The sequence below is a fragment of the Phascolarctos cinereus genome, unplaced genomic scaffold, assembly GCF_003287225.1.
Source record: "Phascolarctos cinereus isolate Bilbo 61053 unplaced genomic scaffold, phaCin_HiC Scaffold_5;HRSCAF=322, whole genome shotgun sequence".
NCBI classification, from domain to species: domain Eukaryota; kingdom Metazoa; phylum Chordata; class Mammalia; order Diprotodontia; family Phascolarctidae; genus Phascolarctos; species Phascolarctos cinereus.
In genome coordinates this window covers 98,472,120-98,491,201 of record NW_027555958.1, presented here as the reverse complement: position 1 = coordinate 98,491,201, position 19,082 = coordinate 98,472,120, and the positions used below count along the sequence as shown (strand labels likewise).

Sequence of the window (19,082 nt, the reverse complement as noted above, 5' to 3'; positions counted from 1 at the left end):
TCCCATTGTGAGCAAGAAAACTCAGCCCAACCCAGAGAAAGAGTTCTTAATCTTGAACCCAAGAGAAAACCACTAAAGTCTCCAGTTTTAGCAGTGATTGAGACTTCTAGCACCCCGTGTCTTCCCAGAGTCTTTTCCTTCAGCAACCTGAAGTGGGATTGACTTCTTCCACCTCTGCTCTGGAAGCTAGAAGCCAGAAGTTCCAGAAGTGACCTGACATATGAAGAGTCTTGAAGAAGACTGGCATTCCAAAAATCCCAGAGGGGATTGACTGACCCTGAGGAGTCTTAAAGAGGGACTCCAAATGGAACTCTTTTTTGAATACTGCCTTTACTGGGTAAGAACTAAAGCTCTCGCCTCCCCCCAGCTTTGCCTCATTCCTCCCAAAGGTCAGGGCATTCATCTCCACCAATAAGGAAAGAGTCTCATGACTATGAGCTTTGGGACAAGGGCGGTACACACCATGTTGGCTCAGCTCAATTTTTCTGTTTCAAAAATGGGACCACGGTAATTTGAGTAGATCCAGTTACGACAGTGAGTATTTATCAAGAACATACTAATGCCCTGCACTGTGTTACAGACTATAGGGAATTCAATTTCAAAAGGCTTACAAATCTTTTTATGGAGGGAGAACAAAAGAATAATCCAAAACAACCTGGAGGATCACAGATTTAGAATGGAAAGAGACCTTCAAGGTCATTTAGTCATGGGCTCATAAATATAGTGCTCAAAGAACTCTTACAAGCCATCTAGTTTCTCATTTAAAAGATGAGTGTCTCACTTTAAAGAAAGTGAAGCCCAGTAAACGCAAATGACTTGCTCAAGTTCATATGGATAATAACAGAGGTTTTCCAAGTGGTACAATGGATGGAGTGCTGGATCTGAAGTCAGGAAGACCTGAATTCAAGCCTAGCCTCAGACGCTTAGTAGCTGTGTGACTCTAGGCAAGTCACTTAACTTTTGCCTGCCTCAGTTTCTTCAACTGTAAAATGGGGATAATAATAACACCTACCTCCCAGGATTGTTGTGAGAATCAAACTAAATAACTTATAAAGTATTTAGCATAGTGCCTGGCATATAGTAGGCTCTTATTTGATATTTGTTCCCTTCCCTCCCCCCCCACTATAAATTGGCTGGGTTTTTGTCTACTATTCCATGTCCCCTCAAACAAATATAAAACAAATTTTTATATACTAATGCAAGAAAATTTTTTGAAATGAGGTCAAAATCACCAACTGAGGTGAAAAGACTGCAAAAGGAGATAGACCTTGAAGGAAGCTTTAAATTTAAATAGGTAGAGGCTGAAAAAGGGTAAAACAATATCAACAAAAATGATAGTGGTGAATATAGGTAACAGTGAAGAGATATTCCTGGCTAGAATGGAAGGACTGTGCTGATGTCTCTAGAGCAGGCTTCTTAAACTTTTTCCACTCTCATTTTGGCAGCATTCTCTAGTGGCCTGAGGGCATGCACAGCACCAAGTACACATGGTTGGTGTTCAGAACCAAGGCTGCAGTGAAGTTGCATGATACAACACAGGCAGACTCATCGAAAACTCATTACGTGTTCGGTTTTTAATTAATTTTTGGGTGTTGCGTGTTGAGAAACCTTTTAATGTTGCCAGATTTTTGTGACCCCATATGGGGTTGTGACCCACAGTTTAAGAAGTGCTGTACCTGAAAGATGAGATTGGATCCCAGGTGGGACTCATCTACACTTTTTTTTTCAATGTGAGATTCTCAAAAGATTTCACCTTGACAGAGTCAGTCATAGCCAAAGTAAATGAGGCTCACTTCAATGCCACTTTAAATAAAAATGCCACTCTCAAAATTTTCTCTCAGCTTGGAGCAAACAATAGGCCAGTCATGGTACAAACCCTTGGCTGGTTGCCCTGGGAGTTCTGCCAAAGGTCCTTGCAATCATCTTCAATGGGCCATTTATTTTATGGTTCCTTGAAGGTCTTGCCTGAAAGCACATTCTTTATTCACATCCACAAGGGGGGTCCTTTGTGATAACTTCCTCACCCTTTAGTGTCTGTTATTTCACAGTTTTCTCCAAGGAAAAGATATGCACAATTTCAAGGATATTGTGGTGGTATGATGTCACCATGAATGGAGACCTGGTTATGACTTTTATTGAGGAGCCATCAGCATGAACGCTACTTAAAAATCTTTAGAATCAGAATGCACACATTTGGATCAGTGTCCAACATTGAATACACACACAAAAAGTTAAACAAATGCACTTTGCATCCTCCAATGTATATAAAAGAAAAGGCCAGGCATAGTACTTCAGCCAGAAATAATAAAAGTTAATTATCTTGTCTACATTTTTTAATTTCACCAATCCAGAGATGATGTCTCCCTGGGAAGAAAAAACAAATCCTTTAATCTGTCTAGTCAGTGGGATGTTTGAGGAAGTGCCAGCCGATCTTCTCTTCTTTGGCTGCTGTGGTCACCTATAACACCTCCTCCAGCTTGAATACGGAAATGCAGAGAAAAGGAACAAAAACATTGATAGGTAAGTCATTCCTCAGGCAATGAGTCAGTTTTCTGCTGAAAGCAATTAGCAATTACAAGTATTTATTCAGTGAATAAGAGTCGGGCAAAATGAACAGATAGTGATTTAGGATTCAACAGACTGTCACTATTACAACAAAAGAACCATAAGGTTTATCTTCCCTAAGAGAAATAAGATTTTTGAGAACTATAACCAGTTTCAGTTTGGGCTGCTTTCTAGATTTTTATGAAGAACTTAAAAATAACATAATATTCTATTGTTCTAATTTTTATTAACTTTTGGCTTCCCAAGGATGTGCTGATGAATTGAGAGAGCCTTAAAAAGGACAGAAGCCTCTACCCAGCACAGGTCAATAACAGAAGTGAAAGACTCTAGAAACTATAGTCCGGGGCCCTCAGATCAATCCCAAGTCTGACATTTACTGTCTTTGTAAGACCAAAGATAAATCACATGCCTAAAACGAAAAGGTTGGATTGTCTTTTCAGTCCCTAAATCTGCCATTTTGCAATGTCCTCTAGGTGGAGCCTCCAAATCTCTATCTCAGGCATCTTTCTCTTAGCAAGTCAAGTCAATAAACCAGTACCTACCATGTGGCGGACAATATACCTGCAAAGCTCCACCAAATGACTGTGTACTATCTTAATTAAAGCTATAATAAACTTTCAACCAGGTTCTACAACTATTTGCTTCCAATCTACCTTTCTATTTCATTCTTCTATTACTTCCCTGCACAAAAGCAGATTTGTTGTCTTACTATCTCCAGAACATATTCTAGGGAGAGTCAAAGATGCAAAAGTAGCAGGAAGCATTGCTTCAAGTTCTGCCCATCAATCCACCTAAAACAAGCCTTCCTCCAAACAGTTCTAGAAAATGCGCCTGAATCTGACTAAATCTGATAGGGAAACACCCCTCCCCCCAAAAAAAGGTCACTGTGAGTCATTTTTCATGCCTACATTGGCATGCCTACAATCTGAGGGCACTGGGGACAGGGCCTGGCCAGGAACTACTAAGAAGAACTTCAGTATCCAGACCAGGGCACCATGACAAGAATGGGTGCCATTTGGCAACTTAGCCACCCACTACCTCAGTTTCAGGTCACAATGCAAGGAGGGTAGAGGAAGGGACCGGCATCCAGGCATTCTAGGGTAAATAGCATTGTCAGGCTCTAGGCTGTGTCCTGCAAAAGAAGCAAGTTCAAAAGGAAGCAGCAGTGGTATGGCTTAGACCCCAAGAAAAGAGTAGTGTCTCAGTTCCAACTTCAAGCCCCATACGAAGCTTGCAGAGGAATAAGCAGGGCAGAAATCTGAAACCAAAGAAGAGCTGGCAGTGTGTCCCTGGACAGCGAGCTTCCCAGATCACTGATAGTGGCTATGTCCAACTGCAGTCAACTATTGCTTGGATCCAAACCCAAATCAGGAACTTGAAGCACTCAGAACAGGGGGACAGCAATCAGACTTTTCCCCTGGATCCAACCCTTTGAAACACTGAAAACTTGCAATTCACAGCCCCACTCAATTCAACAATAAAACAGCAATAGGAACAGCCCAGATTTTCCTTCCCTCCGGAAGTGTGCAGAGCCATCCCTGGCATCAAATCTGAAGTCAGAAAGTAGACTGGAAGAATGAGCAAACATAGAAAGCATCCCACCATAAAAAGCTGTTGTTTTCAGTGATGCTCTGGGTACAAAAGCAGAAAAAGAAACAAACCAAAAAAACAGCTTGGACACAAATTCAACTAGAAATCTTAGAAGGGATGAAACATATTTTTAAAAAGAGTTTTAAAAAATTTTATGAATGAAATGAGAGTGATAGAATTTTAAAAGTGGAAAAGAAAGGGGAGGTATGAAAGAAATAATTGGAAAGAGAATTTATAGCTTTATCCAAGAGGTTCAAAACCTTGCCCAAGCAAGAAACTCTCTAAAATTTGGAATGGACTAAATAGAAACCATTCACTCCATAAGAAAACAAGAAATATTAAAACAAAGTCAAAAGTCTCAAAAATATAAGAAAATTAAGTTATCTCAAAAGAAAAAAACTAACCTGGAAAACAGATCAAGAGGGAAAAATTAGGACTCATTGGACTTCTTGAATGGTATGACCAAAAACAGAGTTTATATATCTATTTCAAGAAGTCCCAAAAGAAAAATGTCTGAAGAAATTAGATGCAGAGGACAAAATAGAAATAGAAAGGATTCGTTGATCAGTTCTTAAAAGAAACCATCAAATTAAAACTCTAAGAAATATCAGAGTCAAAGTCCAGAGTATCCTGGTAAAAGAAAAATTATGCAGTCAGAAAGGAAGAATTTCAAGTACCAAGGAGCCACAATCAGGATCACATATAGTTCAGTAGCCACCACTATAAAGTATCAGAGCTAAAAATACAATATTTCAGAAGGCAAAGGACATAGGCTTACAACTAAGAATAACTTATCAAGCAAACTCAAATATAATCCTGAAGGGAGAGATAACAAGACAACAAATATGTACAGACAAGCTATATACCAGATAAATAATAAATAAAGGGTGGATAGAGGGCTGACCTTGGAGTCAGGAAAATTGGGGTTTAAGTCATGGCTCTGACACATATTGGTTGTGTGACTTTGGGCAAGACACTTAACCATTCTATGACCCCTATAAGTTTTAAAAGTTCCTAAAGTTCTCATCTGTATTGGTAGAGTTTCCTCACAGGGAGCTCCCTATGCCAAAGAAGGCATACATCATGACCAAAAACAAAATGAAAACACAAAACCAAGCTTATTTTCCATACAAGCAGAAACCGAGGCTTACTCCTTATTTGATATAGGTACACTGCTAACTAATGCATGGAACAGGCACTTCATATATAAAACTTCAACAAAAGATAGAGGTAGAAAGCTCATTAAAAAAAACTACAACATATATAAATATTCGAGAATCTTCCTACCCAGGACCCATAAGAAATATATGAATATGACTACAAAACATTCTTTGAGAAAGTGATCTAAGTAACTAAGGTATTAATTGTCCATGATTAGGCTTCACCAATAGAATAAAAAAAATTATAGTAGCACCTAAATTAATATATTTATTCACTGCCATACCAAACTACCAAAAGTTTACTTTATAGAATTAGAAAAAATGGTAATAATGATAATAATCAGGATTTTTAAAAATCAAGAATCTCAAAGAAAATAGGGAAATAGTGGAGTGGTGCTTAGCAGTACTAGATTCAAACTATACTACAAGTAGTAATTAAAACTATTTAGTACTGGTTAAAAAAAATTAGAAAAGTCAGTTAGGAACAATTAGGTACCAAAAAAGCAAATTAATATAGTCACAAAGTGTGCAATAAACCCAAAGATCTCAACAACTCAGAAAAAAGACTCATTTTTTAAAAAAAATGTTGAGAAAAGGGTAAAGCAGTCTGGCAGAAATTAGGTTTAGAGCAACATCTCACACTGCACAGAAAGATGAGCTCCAAATGGATACATGACCTACATATAAAAAGACCACATCATACACAAATTAGAGGAGCAAATGAAGGAGATATATTTTATAACTATGGATATGGTTCATGGCCAAAGGAGAAGGAAGACCATAAAAAATAAAATTGATAATTTCAACTATATAAAATGTAAAGCCTTCTGCACAAAAAGCAGTTAAAATTAGAAGGAAAAAATTAACTATGAAAAAAAGCTTTGCACCAAGTTTCACTAATAATGGTCTGATATCCAAGATATATAAGGAACTTATCCAACTATATAAGGACAAGAGTTGTTCACCATTAAATTAATGGTTAAATAATATGAACAGATAACTCTAAAAAAAGAAATCCAAGCTACAACTAGCCATATTAAAAATACTCCAAATCACTAACAATTCAAGAAATACAAATTAAAACAACTCTGAAGTTCTGCTTCATATCTACCTGATTGGCAAAAATGACCAAAAGAAGGAAAATGACAATTGTTGGATATGTTATGGGTTGAGAGACACACTAATGTACTATTGGGAGAACTATGATGTGGTCTAGAAAATGAACCAGGTTAGAACTCTGGTTATTTGAGCCTCTGGTAGAGATTTGGATTCCAACAAGCAGAAAACAAAGTAATAGCATCCCAGCTGAAAACTCTGAGAATGAGCTGCTTGGTGGAGAGGAGAGTATTTCTGCTTTTGCCTTGTTCTCCTTCCTCCCCTCCTTGCCCAGAGAAGGACCTTGAAAGTTTTGAAGGGTTTGGAGGAGTTCAGATTTTCTATCTTCCCATCCATGTCCAAGAAGCATGGACAGATCAGCTGATAGCAGGGTCTACATTGAAAGCCAAGAATAAAATGGATCTAGATTTGTAGTTCTACAAAGAGCTCAGCAGAGAAGCTACACCATAACTAAGAAAAACTTCTTGAATACCATACGAAGGGGAGAAAAGGACTTCAGCCACCAAAAGCCATGGGCTATCCCTTTGCCACATGTATACTCCAAGCTAAAGCCCATTTTCCTCTGGATTCTGCACCTACTAGTGAGAGATTGTGTTGTGTGAGACTTGAATGGGATGTTTTATAACAACTATACCACCTTAATAAATATCCCTTTCTGAAAGCTACTTAAGTGTGGTTAACTAAATGATTCTCAAAGCTGATAATCCTGGTGAAAAAACATATCAGTGGGGACTTGTGAGTTATGACTTTAGAAAAGATACATGTCCCAATTCCTCAAGGGTATCTCAGACCTCTGAGGGAACATAATAGCCAGGCTATGGGGCCCCGACTCTTCAAGACACATGGCAGATAAGTGCCGCAGAGCATGGCATATATAAGAAATAGACAAAGAAAGATGACAAGAGAAACTCAGCTTCCTAAACAAATATTGAACTCATTCAAAAAGTTCTTTTTCTAAGGATAATTGTAGTTTTGTGTTTTTAGAGTATAGAACATATGAGCAGGAGTAGCTTAGTTAACTTAACAACATTAATGTATGAAGTTTTATTCTGGCTATCTACAGAAATCTCCCTATGCAAGGTATAGAGTCCCCATCAACTCTCCACCAACTTTGATTATGTCTTCCAGATGGGATATGAATGAGTACTCATTCCTGGCTGCTGTTGCCATTGCAGATGATTAATTGAATTAGTACTATTTTGAGTTTGAGCTTTACCATTAGATTTGGTTTATAGAAAAGGGCAGAAAGAGTCCAAGTGGAGACCTCAGACACTGGAGTTAACAGAGGAACTATACACAAAGATTGGACTCGGGTCCCTGAAGGGCTAAGGTCTGCATGTGCCTAGACCCCAAGAAAACCCTTAGCCCCAAAGATGGAAGTTCACTCTATGTGTATAGCCCCTCTCTCAGCTCTTTTCTCTGTTCATGCTAAATTTTTCAGAACCTCTCAGTGGATCAGAGCTTCTAAATTTCCACATCTGATATATCTGGGGTCAGTGAGTTCCTTGAGGAGGGTTGCATGGATCAACAGGATCTCAGCTCTCAACTTCTCATGGCTCTGCTCCATGCAGTCTTAGTTCCCTCAGCTCTACTTCTTTGGTCCCTTCTTCCTGGATCTGTCTGTTCCTATTTAAAAGTCAAGTCAATTGGTTTGGCTCAGATCTATAATTGCCTGAGACTCAGTAAATCATCACTATTCTGGTATCAGTCAGCAAATATTAGGGCAAGGGTGTTCATTTACACCTCAATCAAAGTTCAAAGAATAGCCTCATTCCTCAACCAGTCAAACTGACCAGGCCAGTAGTCTCCAAACTTTTTTGTTCATGTACTCCACCAGTAAAAATATTTTGAGCATGCACCTAAATATGTACAGATTTGTTTGTAAATTATATACATGTATCACTATGATAGTAACTATATAAATTTTAAAACCTACACAAAAAAAGAGATATTTTAAAAGAATGACATAAGGATGAAACAACATTTGATCCTAGAGAAAAGGAAGGGAATAAGTATTTATACAGTGGCTACTATGTACTAGGCACTGTACAAAGCACTTCCCAAGTTATTGTCTCCATTTTATAGTAGAGGAAACCAAGGCAAACAGAGGTTAGATGACTTGCCCTGGATCATACAGGTAGTAAGTGCCTGAAATTAGATTTGAACTCAGATCTTCTCAACTCCAGGGTCATTGCTCTATCGACCTCACCATCTAGCTGCCTCCTACAGTCAAGAGTCTCTGGAATTTGCTAAGTAAGGGAGTGACAGTCATATTTTCATTTTAGGAAAATTACTTTGGCAGTTATATAGAGGATGTTCAATTTCAAATGTTCGTACAGACTATTTGTGCCCAACCTATGGTAGAGCCTTCTGAGGTCAAATTGGTTTGATCAGCCACAGTCTGAGACAAGGTACTTGATTCCCACATAGTGATGTCTTTTTGGGCCTCTTAGAGAACAAAGGACAACAAAAAAAACAACCAGAGGATGGATTTGAGAAGCAAGAGATTTGAGGCAGTGAGATCAGCCAGGAAACTACTGCAATAATTCAGGCTAGAGATGCTAGCCGGTAAGGGTGTTGGCTATGAAAATAGGAAGAAGGGAACAGGTGAGAGAGATTTAGAGGTAGAATCAATAAGACTTGGCAACTGATTAGGTATATGAATGGAATGAACGAATTCCCAAAAAAATGGAAGATGACACCAGAGCGGTGAAAACCTGAGAGTCCCTCAAAAAAGCAGGCAGGTGAGTAAGCAAGGGAAGGAGGGTCAGGGAGTGGGCCCAGAATATTCCCAATGGCATTTCCATAGCTGCTCTGAATAGTGTTTAATCTAGGTGATAAATGGCCATGAGGGGCTGACATTCAGCTCATAAGGGGAGGAGTGAGGAGGAAAAAAAGGAAGATTGCACAGCTAAAGGAAAGGGCAGATTTAGAGTGAGTGAGTGTTGGAAGACAAGCCGTTTTGTATTGTCTTGGCTATTGAAGCAAGAGTGAGATTTTATCTGTTCTGCCTCCTTTGCACTGGTTGATCACTCACTTTGGGATCAGACCAAGGCCCCCACTTTGGAGATAACTAGACAAGGGCACTTCTGGGTATAATTTGCAGTCAATAATGCAAAACCAGCATATTCCTGTGGTATAATGGATTTGAAGTTAGGAAGGCCTGCGTCTCAGACACTTGGAACCTGGACAAGTCATTTAATCTCTCAAGGCCTTAGTTTCCGTAATGTAAAATGAGGGCTTAGACTTGACAGCCTCTAAGGTCTCTACAGGCTCCAAATCTACAATCCCATCATTTGAATGGACTAGAACTTACTTATCTGTCCACTGTTCTCTTGTCCCTTTTTTCTTTATATTTCTATTTTTCATTCTTCCTCTTCAGTTTTGCAACATTTTGTCCATTTTTTCATCTCATTATTGATATGGAATTTAACAGGACTTTGTCCTTTTCTGGGGCTCAATGCAATCTATAAATAAGAATATTGGGAGAACTTCCTGAAATGAGAAAATGGGATGAAAAAAAAACATAGATGCAGCATGAAACAAGAACACAGGAACTATCTGAGAGCAGAATACATCTGAATTCTACCTCTTCTGCTTATACCACCTCTGAGTAAGTTAATTACGCCCCTATCCCTGTTTTCTTATTAGTCAAAAGAGGAACTTTGAGTAAATGAGTTCCAAGGTCCCTTCAAGGCCAAATTCCTCTTGTCTACCTGGCCTGTCATTTCAATATTTTAGTTTCCAAAAAGATAGATAGATAGATAGATAGATAGATAGATAGATAGATAGACAGACTGACAGATGGATATAGATCCTTTACTAAGTGTTTGTTATGTAACAAGCTTGATATGTTCAAACAGAGGTTAGATGAGATGACCACTTGTTGGAGATATCATAGAGGGCATTTATTCATGGGTAAGGATTAAACTAGAGAACTCCTTAAATGCTTTACAGAATAGATGTTTTGGGGAGTATCTTATTTTAGGGGAACTTTTTGCTGTAAATTTAAACCTCAAAGTTTAATGATACTGTGGATACTACAAAACACTGGGAACACCTAGAAACGGTAAAGAAGGAAGCAGTGAAAATATGCAATGCAAATTTTATAGCAGAAATACAATTTTGTCAGAGCTGATGAATGCTAGGAATTATTTCCAAAGCTCTTGCACATTCGAAAACATGCATCATTTGAAAAGACAACAGTAAGTTATCATTTGAAAACAGATTTCCCCAACATCATTAGAGCTTTATTTGCAGAACAATATAAATTAACATGCAGCAACAGAATGTGAAACCCAGTGACTATTTGGGGCCATTCAATTTGTTCAGATAAGTGGGGAAGCTCACTTCATTTCCACAAGAGGTCACTCTAACCTTTATAGCACAAAAAGCCTGAACAAGGAGGAGGCCCCAGAACATGACATTTCTTTTCCGGCGCAGAGCAGCAAACAGGGAAGTAGATGAACAGCGAGTGTTTTCAGAAATTTCCTGCCAGTCCTTCTGTGTTGCTTTACTAAACGTTATTTTCCTTTGTTCAATATTTTAAAAAGACATTTGGCAATGCAATTTAAAAGCATAAGGTGATTCTTCCTACATTTTATTTCAGATTTGACAACATGAGAGTCTGGAGCATTTCTAGAAAATAGGAACAATCAGAAAATAGGATCAAAACATCCATCCATGTGGTTCTAAATATCACATTGCCCACTTCAAGAAAAGGCAGTGATTCCATTCTACTTTGGATCACATGATGCTTGAAAAACAATTCTCCAGAGAGACATGTCTCAATATTTTAGGTGCAATTAGTCTGGAACAGCTCAGTTCTCCTTTTCACAACAAATGAAGTTGCAAAGTATGTGAAAAGATCATCGTGATGCTCCCTGGCTCTGTGTGTGTGTGTGTGTGTGTGTGTGTGTGTGTGTGTGTGTGTGTGTGTAAAATACCTATTTACACTGAAGGCAGGAAAGCCACTTCCTGCCTTACAGAAAAAAGCAAACCCACAACTTCTCACATTCTTACAACAAAAAACCGAACCCGAACCTTCACACAGTCTTCCACAGCTGAAAATCATTCGTAGAAGTCTATGGTCTTTTATGGTGATACCTGTGGCTGACCCATGTACCACAGAATAGCCTCACTGACTCTACCTTAAACAGAAACCTGGCTCCCCAGCACAATAACATTCTGTTTATCTGACTTATAATTCTGAATTGTTGAGAGTCTTAGAATGTTGGAACTGAAAGAGATCTCAGAGATCCCTTGATTTTCAGCAGGAAACTGAGCCCCAAAGAGGTTATAATGACTGGCTCCAAATCAGTTAATTAGGAGAAAAGCTGGGACTAGAATCCAGGTCTCTGATTCTCCATCTAGTGTTCTTTCCTCTATGTCATGCTGCAAAAAGCACATCACCTTTTTACCTTACTGAAACTCAGTTTTCTTACTTTGAAATGAGAATACTGACATATTGGCTATATTAAGAGGAACATGGATAGGAAGGTCCAATTCAAATTTAACAACTGAATCCAATAATCATTTATTAAGCACCTGCTATTTATTAGTCCCATTAGAATGCAAAATTGAAGGCAGTCCCTGGCCTCATGGAGCTTATAGGCTGATAGTACTATTAAGTCAGCGAAATACTGCACCTAGCACTTCATTTTGGACCCTGATAGCTATTTAGTATGGTCTCATAGTTTGATCTTCATTGCCTAGAATATGTGTGGGTCTATATCTAATACAAGTATTTCTGAGAACAATTCATGGGAGTACATTTTAGAAAGATACTTACTAATATTAAGTGTGAAACTTGGTTATGTTTAATCCCTTGGGATTGTATAGCACCTTTTGAAGTCCAAAGGCTTATTACTTGAACATCTGACTATCCCATTCATTTTCATAACATCTCTATGGGAATAAGGGAAACAATACCTATTTTACCTACGGAGAAATTGAGGTTAAGGGTTTTGGCCAAAGTAACAATCTGTGGCAATTTCTAATTCCCTCTTCACAAAAAAAGTGGGAAAGTGGGATGCTATCAGTTTTTTAAATGTCCATTTTATTCAAGGATCTCCAAATGCCTAATGGTATAATTTATCTTAACAAAATGAGGGAAAACATACTAGTAAGTTAAATGGTTTGTGTCCCCAATTCATATAATAATTCATTATTACGGTCGTAGGTGGGAGGTGAAAGGGATGAAGTAAGGAATTTCCACTACACTTGAAAAGAGGGCTTTCTCTGCCATCACAGGTAAAAGGGAGTATCTCCTTTCAGAGGACAGAACCAGAAGCAATGAATAAAAGTTGCAAAAAAGTGAATTTATGATCAGTGCTGGGGAAAAAAACTTTCTAACAATTAGAGCTGCCCCAAAATGGCATGAAATGCCTTAAGAGGTGATATATTTCCCTTCAATGGCGGGAAGGTTTCAAGCTGGATGACCACTTGTTAAGCATGTTATAGCAGAGAAATGTGGGTATATGGGTTTGACTATCTGACTGCTAAAAATCTCTCTCAACTGCTAAATTTTTGATTCTGTGACTGAACCACTATGACCTTCAGTGTATATTTAATTAATTCATTAATGTATGTCAAACTGTCTCTTCTTCTCTAGTTTCTGCTTTCCACATCAATGTTACATCTAAATTCTACTCCAAATATCAATACTTCTGGGGCTTCTAAGAACCTTTAGAAATGTGTCTCTGGGCATTTTTTGCAATGTTCTTTGAATCTTTCACTTTCCAAGAACTGGTTTTCTATGACATATGCAAGAGGGCTCACAGAGGACCCAGATGCTAGTTGAAAGACTTGTCGTCCCAAATGTCACCACCAAAGCATATTCTTCAGAGTGTTCTGGTGCTGACTCCTGTGAACAGCACGTTGTTGTGAGTTGTAGAATGAGGAGGAAGAATGGCAGCAAATCTTATATCTGGCCCTCCATCTTCTGAGATGACCTCTCTTGAGTCAGGTCTGGATTGAGGTGTCTCTAGGGGGTATCCTCTTTTGACCTCAGCCACCAAGGAAAGCTCTGAACCACCTACTCTCAATGGGACCCTGTAGAGGTTAGGGTAGCTCTAGATGAATCCAGTTTTCCTGGTGCATCTGAGTGGTTTTGGTTAGTTACAGGATACATGAGAACCTGACCTCTAAAAATAAGCTTTAATTGATGCCATTTTTCATTCATCTTTTAACCCACAGTGACCTACCTTGAGCAAATTTCTATGAACATTCCTAAAAGAAGTTGAACCATTGGTGGCGCGACAAGTAACTATAGCATTTCTTTTGAAGAAACACAAAACGTTCACCTCCATCAGTCTTCTTATACATCACAGTGAAGACATTTCCACACTTTCCACAGGAAGCTATCTGGAGAGCCTTACCTAATAACTTTATTAGTTTGACTCTTGGTCAGACCCTCTATACTCAGTAATGCAAAACTACCATTACCTGGGACAGGACAAGGTTTTCAACTTTCTAGATCTATTTCCAATATTACTTGAACTTCAAAAGAGAGGGTGCAATAGTACCCTTCATTTATCCTCCTCCACTAGATCAGTAATCTCACTGATTAGGGTATTCTCTTAAACCCATGCATACCCATCCTTTAGATATCCTTTTCCATGTCCTTTCCTAAATTCACTGCAGGAGATCTACTCCATAGCTTGAGGGCCTTCCTCATATCCCCTTGACATCAGAGGATACCATTGGGAGTACGTGGGCTTTTCATCAGTCATTATATGATGACTACTTTTTTAAGCATCATGTGATGCTTTTTAAAAAAAAAAAGTTTCCACTAGAATCTATCAATGTAAAGAGTAATGCCTATGGAGTAACTCCATTTGCAACAGAGGAAGCTTCAAAGCATTAGTAAGACTGTAATAATTCTAAGAATTACAACCAATGACATTTAGTTGACTCCTTGGGTCCAGTTCCACACCTTCCCTCAACCACCACCACCCCAGTCTATACAGAGACAAGGGCAGAGCTTAACATGTGGAATTTCAGTTTTCAAGAGGGACATCTTAACCACTAATGGATGTTACCAAAATTGATTGAATATTTTCATTTAGCTGATAGGTACAGTTTAGGAGTTCCCTCATATTTTTTTAATGTTTAGGCTGTGAAATAGAATGTGCCATTTCAGAGTCTGCTTGATGTAAGACCAAAGTGAGCTGTGGTTGTCTCCTAGTGAGGAGTGATTAAGATAATTCCTAAATGAAGCAGCTTCTTTCCTCAGCTTGTTACTCTAATAAACCAAGTTGATCTTTGACAAGGAGTATTAGGATTTCTAGCACATCTTAATCAGAATGCTGTTCCAGGAGTGTTTGCATCCATTTGGCATTTGACTACATGTGTGTTTGTATATGCACACAAATATATAATTGCAAATATATACACATTTTATATATACACACATATATACACATATGTACATATATAATATGACCAAAATCACAAACAATGCAATTATATATAACATATATATTCATAGTTGAAATATATATATGTTGTGTATGTGTATATATAGATATATATATAGATATATCTATACATACACATAGCAATGTGAGAGGGAGCTGTTTAAAGGAAGAGGTTCCTTATAATGAAGCAAAACATAGAATTCCTTTTTTTTTCTTTTGAATGACAAAGATATATGAAAATGTAATGAACTCTAAGACCTCTCTGGCCAAAATTTCCCAATTTAAATAATTTTAAACTAAATGTTTATTTGTTTTACAAATAGTTGACAGCTCTCTTCAAATATGTGAAGGGATATCAAATGGATGAGATATTAGAGTTTTTTGATTTGGTCTCTGAGGACAGAACCAGGAGAAACAGATGGGAGTTAAAAAGAGATGGAAAGCCTTGTGAAATGGAAAACTTCCTAACTACTAGAACTCTTACAAAATAGAATGGGTTGGGGCAGCTAGGTGGCGCAGTGGATACAGCACTGGCCCTGGATTCAGGAGGACCTGAGTCCGGCCTCAGACACATAACACTTACTAGCTGTATGACCCTGGGCAAATCACTTAACCCCATTGCCTAGCCAAAAAAAAAAAATAGAATGGGCTGTTTTTCAGGAAGTAGTTGATGTCCCATCACTGGATGTCGTTAAGCAAAGGTGAGGTGATGCCTTGCTAGCTATACTGTAGAAAGGATTATTGTTCAGGTATGGGTTTGGACTACAACTTCTCTGAGGTCCCTCCCAACCCTAAGGTTCTATGATTATGTGAATGCCACTACACATATAAATATGGAAAGAGAATCAGGTAACGTTAAAGCTGGGAGGGACTTTAGAGATTGTCTAGTCCAGTATTCCTAGCTCCATTTTATAGATGGGAAAAGCAAGGCTCAGGGAAGACAAGTGACTTGGCCGAGATTCCATGACTAATAAATGATAGAGCCACATCCTTAATCCAGATCTTCTGATTCCTGGTACAGTGTGCTTTCCTTTATACTATACTGCTACAATGGAAGATAAAGGAACCAAACAACATATTTGGCATGTCCCCATATATATCCTACAGATTTCCTGAAAATACTTCTGGCTTCACAGTCGATGCAGCAGAATGACTGAAACAACTCACTAGCATCCCCATTTTTTCTCAAATTAAAAACATATCTACATGTAGGCTATTCAACAAGGGAAAAATAGCATGATCTTATTAACACGGGTAAATCTGGACTTCTATAAATAGACTTAAATAACAAACATATACATATTTATATGTACATAGCTATATATTCACACAGGCCATAAAGTGACAGATAACCTTACAAAAATAGAGCCAACTATTAATTAGCTCAAAAATTTTTTTCATTCCTTTCAATAAAGAAATTGAAAAACTTCAGGTGCCAAAAATATCCTTGCTGTGTGGCTCCTGGGCACCTGCACACAAATGCAAATCCTGTAGTTGTACCACAGTCAAATCTACAGATAACAGACACACCTTTACCGATGCATGGTTAACTCCTGTAGTTGATGAAAAAAAGTCAGAAAATAGATGTCCCCAAGTGCACAAGCAACATCTCTCCACGTGCTGTAGAATTCCCCCAACCAGTGTGAAATTTGAAAATGTCAAGTAGTCCTTTGAGTCCACAAATGATAGAACATTGCTTCCATGGAATAGCTCTCTTCTGAATCTTTTTTTTTAAAATGCCAATGTATTCCCTTTAAGTTGATGTGGAAATGAGATTGGTGATCTGCAGCCCCAAAGACAAGATTCTGAATTAAATAGCAACACACAAAAAAGCATTTATACTGTATTCTTCCCATCTAAAAGTGACATGGGAAAGATGGCAAGCCAACAAGATAGACCACATATATTTGTTTTCACATTCTCTTCCTGTTACCGAGGGATTCAATCATGAAACTGTCAAAATCACATGTAAGTGAAAACCTCTATTCCACAGATTGTTGTTGTATGTTCCTTGAAAGCAGATCATGTCCCTCACCCCACTTCCTCACCTCTTATAGCACCTCATATATAGAAGGCCCTCAATTGTATATACCTGAATTAAAGTGATTCATCCATCAAATGGATACACTGTCATTTGAAATAGGGATTCCATGCATTAGCTAATTTGCTTCCAGTGAAGCTGCTTTGTCAGGCCAGATCTGAGGATCTGGGGAATAGTTTTTAGGTCACCTTTTAAGGAAAAATGTAAGATTTCATAGCAGCTTAAAGGGTTGCCAAGGATAAAACAAGGTAAGGGAGAGAGTTCTGGCTGGATCTCAAATAGAACTTTCAACATGGGTAAAGGAAGGTTGTCCCTCAGGCTCCAGGTAAGACCCTTCAGCGGCAGTCTTTGCACTCTGCTGTTGATAGATCTCCTGAACCAACAAGCTATTTGTGCTCTTCCATTCCCTGTACTTCTTTGCCGTCAGCTTCGGATCCTCCAACAACTGATTAATCATGGCTAAGTCATGTTCTTTACACTGGTAAAAGAGAAAAAATAAAAATAAAAAATGGAGTCATGTTTTCCATACAATCCAAAGAGCCAGGATTAGTCCTTCGAAAAAATTAGTCTTTTGTCAGTCAACTAGCATTTATTAAGTGCTTACTATGTGCCAAACACTGTGCTAAGTGCTAAGAATAAAAGGGGAAAGCAAAAAATGGCCCCAGCCCTCAAAGAATCCACTATTAATCAGGGAGATAACATGAAGAGAACACTATATAGAGAAGATAGATACAGAGTAGTTGGAAGGTAATGTCAGAAGACAGGGTATTAACATCTGGGGAACCTGGAAAGGCTTCATTCAGGAAGTGAGATTTGAGCTGAGTCTTGAAGGGAATCAGGGAAATTAAAGAAGTAAAGGTGAGGAGGGATAGATTCGGGGCACAGACAGTGCCGATGCATGGTGAAAGGAGATGAAGAACAAAAGAAAACTTAAAGGAAGCAAAGAAAAAATGGACAGCTCTGAACACAATGTGTTAGTATTTCTTACATAGGCTTTTTTGAAATGGAAATTTATTGTTGTATATTTTGAACCATCTCTTACATTCTGCCAAGCATAAGGCAGGTTTTTTTTTCTTTTCTTATTTTGTATTTAAGTTTTAATATTTAAGTCCATAATGTTTCTTTTTCTTATTGTGTATTTAAGTTTAAAATTAAAAAAATTTTGGAAAAAAAGAAAGGAGATGGAGTACTTTGTGTAAAGAATAGTAAGCAGATCAGTGGAAACGAAAAGAAATAGAATTTGTGGAGGGAAGTAAAATGTAAGACTGGAAAGGTAGGAAGAGGCCAGATTGTGAAGGGCTTTAAATGCCAGACAGAGGACTTTCTATTTGGTCTTGAAGATGATAGGGAGTCATTGGAGTTTATTAAAGGGATTGGGGTGAGAATGGAGTATCATGATTTTCCTTACCATAGGAAAATCGCTTTGGCAGTTGAGTGCAGCATGGAATAGAGTGGTGAGAGACTTAAGGCCAGGAGACAAACCAGGAGGCTATTTCAGTATATCTCCTGTGAGGTGATGACAGATTGAACTACTTAAGTGGTAACTACTTAAGTGGAGATAAGGAAACACAAACAGGAGATGTTGAAAAGGTAGAAATGACAAGATGTGGCCACAGGATGGATCTGTGATGTGAGGATGGGGATTTAAGAATGAGGATTCGAGGCTGTGGGAGTAACCCAAAGGATGGGTGTGCCCTCAACAGCAACAAATAAGTTCAGAAGTAGGGAGGGTTGTTGTAGTGAAAGATAATGAGCTCTGTTTTAGACACATTGAGTTGAGATACCTAACAGGATATCTAATTGAAGATGTACAAAAGGAAATTGGAGATTGTCTAGAGCTCAAGGGAAAGACTAGGGTTGGATACATACATGCAGGAATCACCTGCAAAGAATAAGAATTGAATCTTTGACAGCTGATGATCTGACCAAATTGACAAAGAAGTAGTAAAGGCATCTACCCTACTATAGAAGGCAGAGTCCAACAGTTGAGTCAGTCAGTCAACAAGCATTTATTAAATGCTTATTATGTGCAAGGCACCGTGCTAAGCAAGGGGAATACAAACCGAAACAGAAAGACAGTCCTTCCCTCAAGGAATTTATGTTCTAATGTGTGAACATAAAAGGAATCTGATGGGGGAGGAAGGAATAAGAATTCACCAGACACAAAGTCTTGAGGAGAGAATTTGTCAT

General features: G+C 38.3%; 1 protein-coding gene across 9 annotated transcripts in view; it reads right to left on the bottom strand.

The window, feature by feature from the left end:
* Nucleotides 1-1,123: 1,123 nt before the first annotated feature.
* The window catches only part of IPCEF1 (interaction protein for cytohesin exchange factors 1), a 219,643-nt gene continuing 201,684 nt past the window's right edge, over nt 1,124-19,082 (bottom strand). For 8 of the 9 annotated variants that reach the window (XM_020986647.2, XM_020986646.2, XM_020986649.2 and 5 more), the window contains one exon: nt 11,001-17,370. In XM_020986647.2, the coding sequence (XP_020842306.1) occupies nt 17,167-17,370 (204 nt within the window). In that variant the 3' untranslated portion in view covers nt 11,001-17,166. Of the gene's footprint in view, nt 2,477-11,000; nt 17,371-19,082 lie in introns of those variants that run through there. The other variant, XM_020986656.2, reaches the window with a different exon arrangement.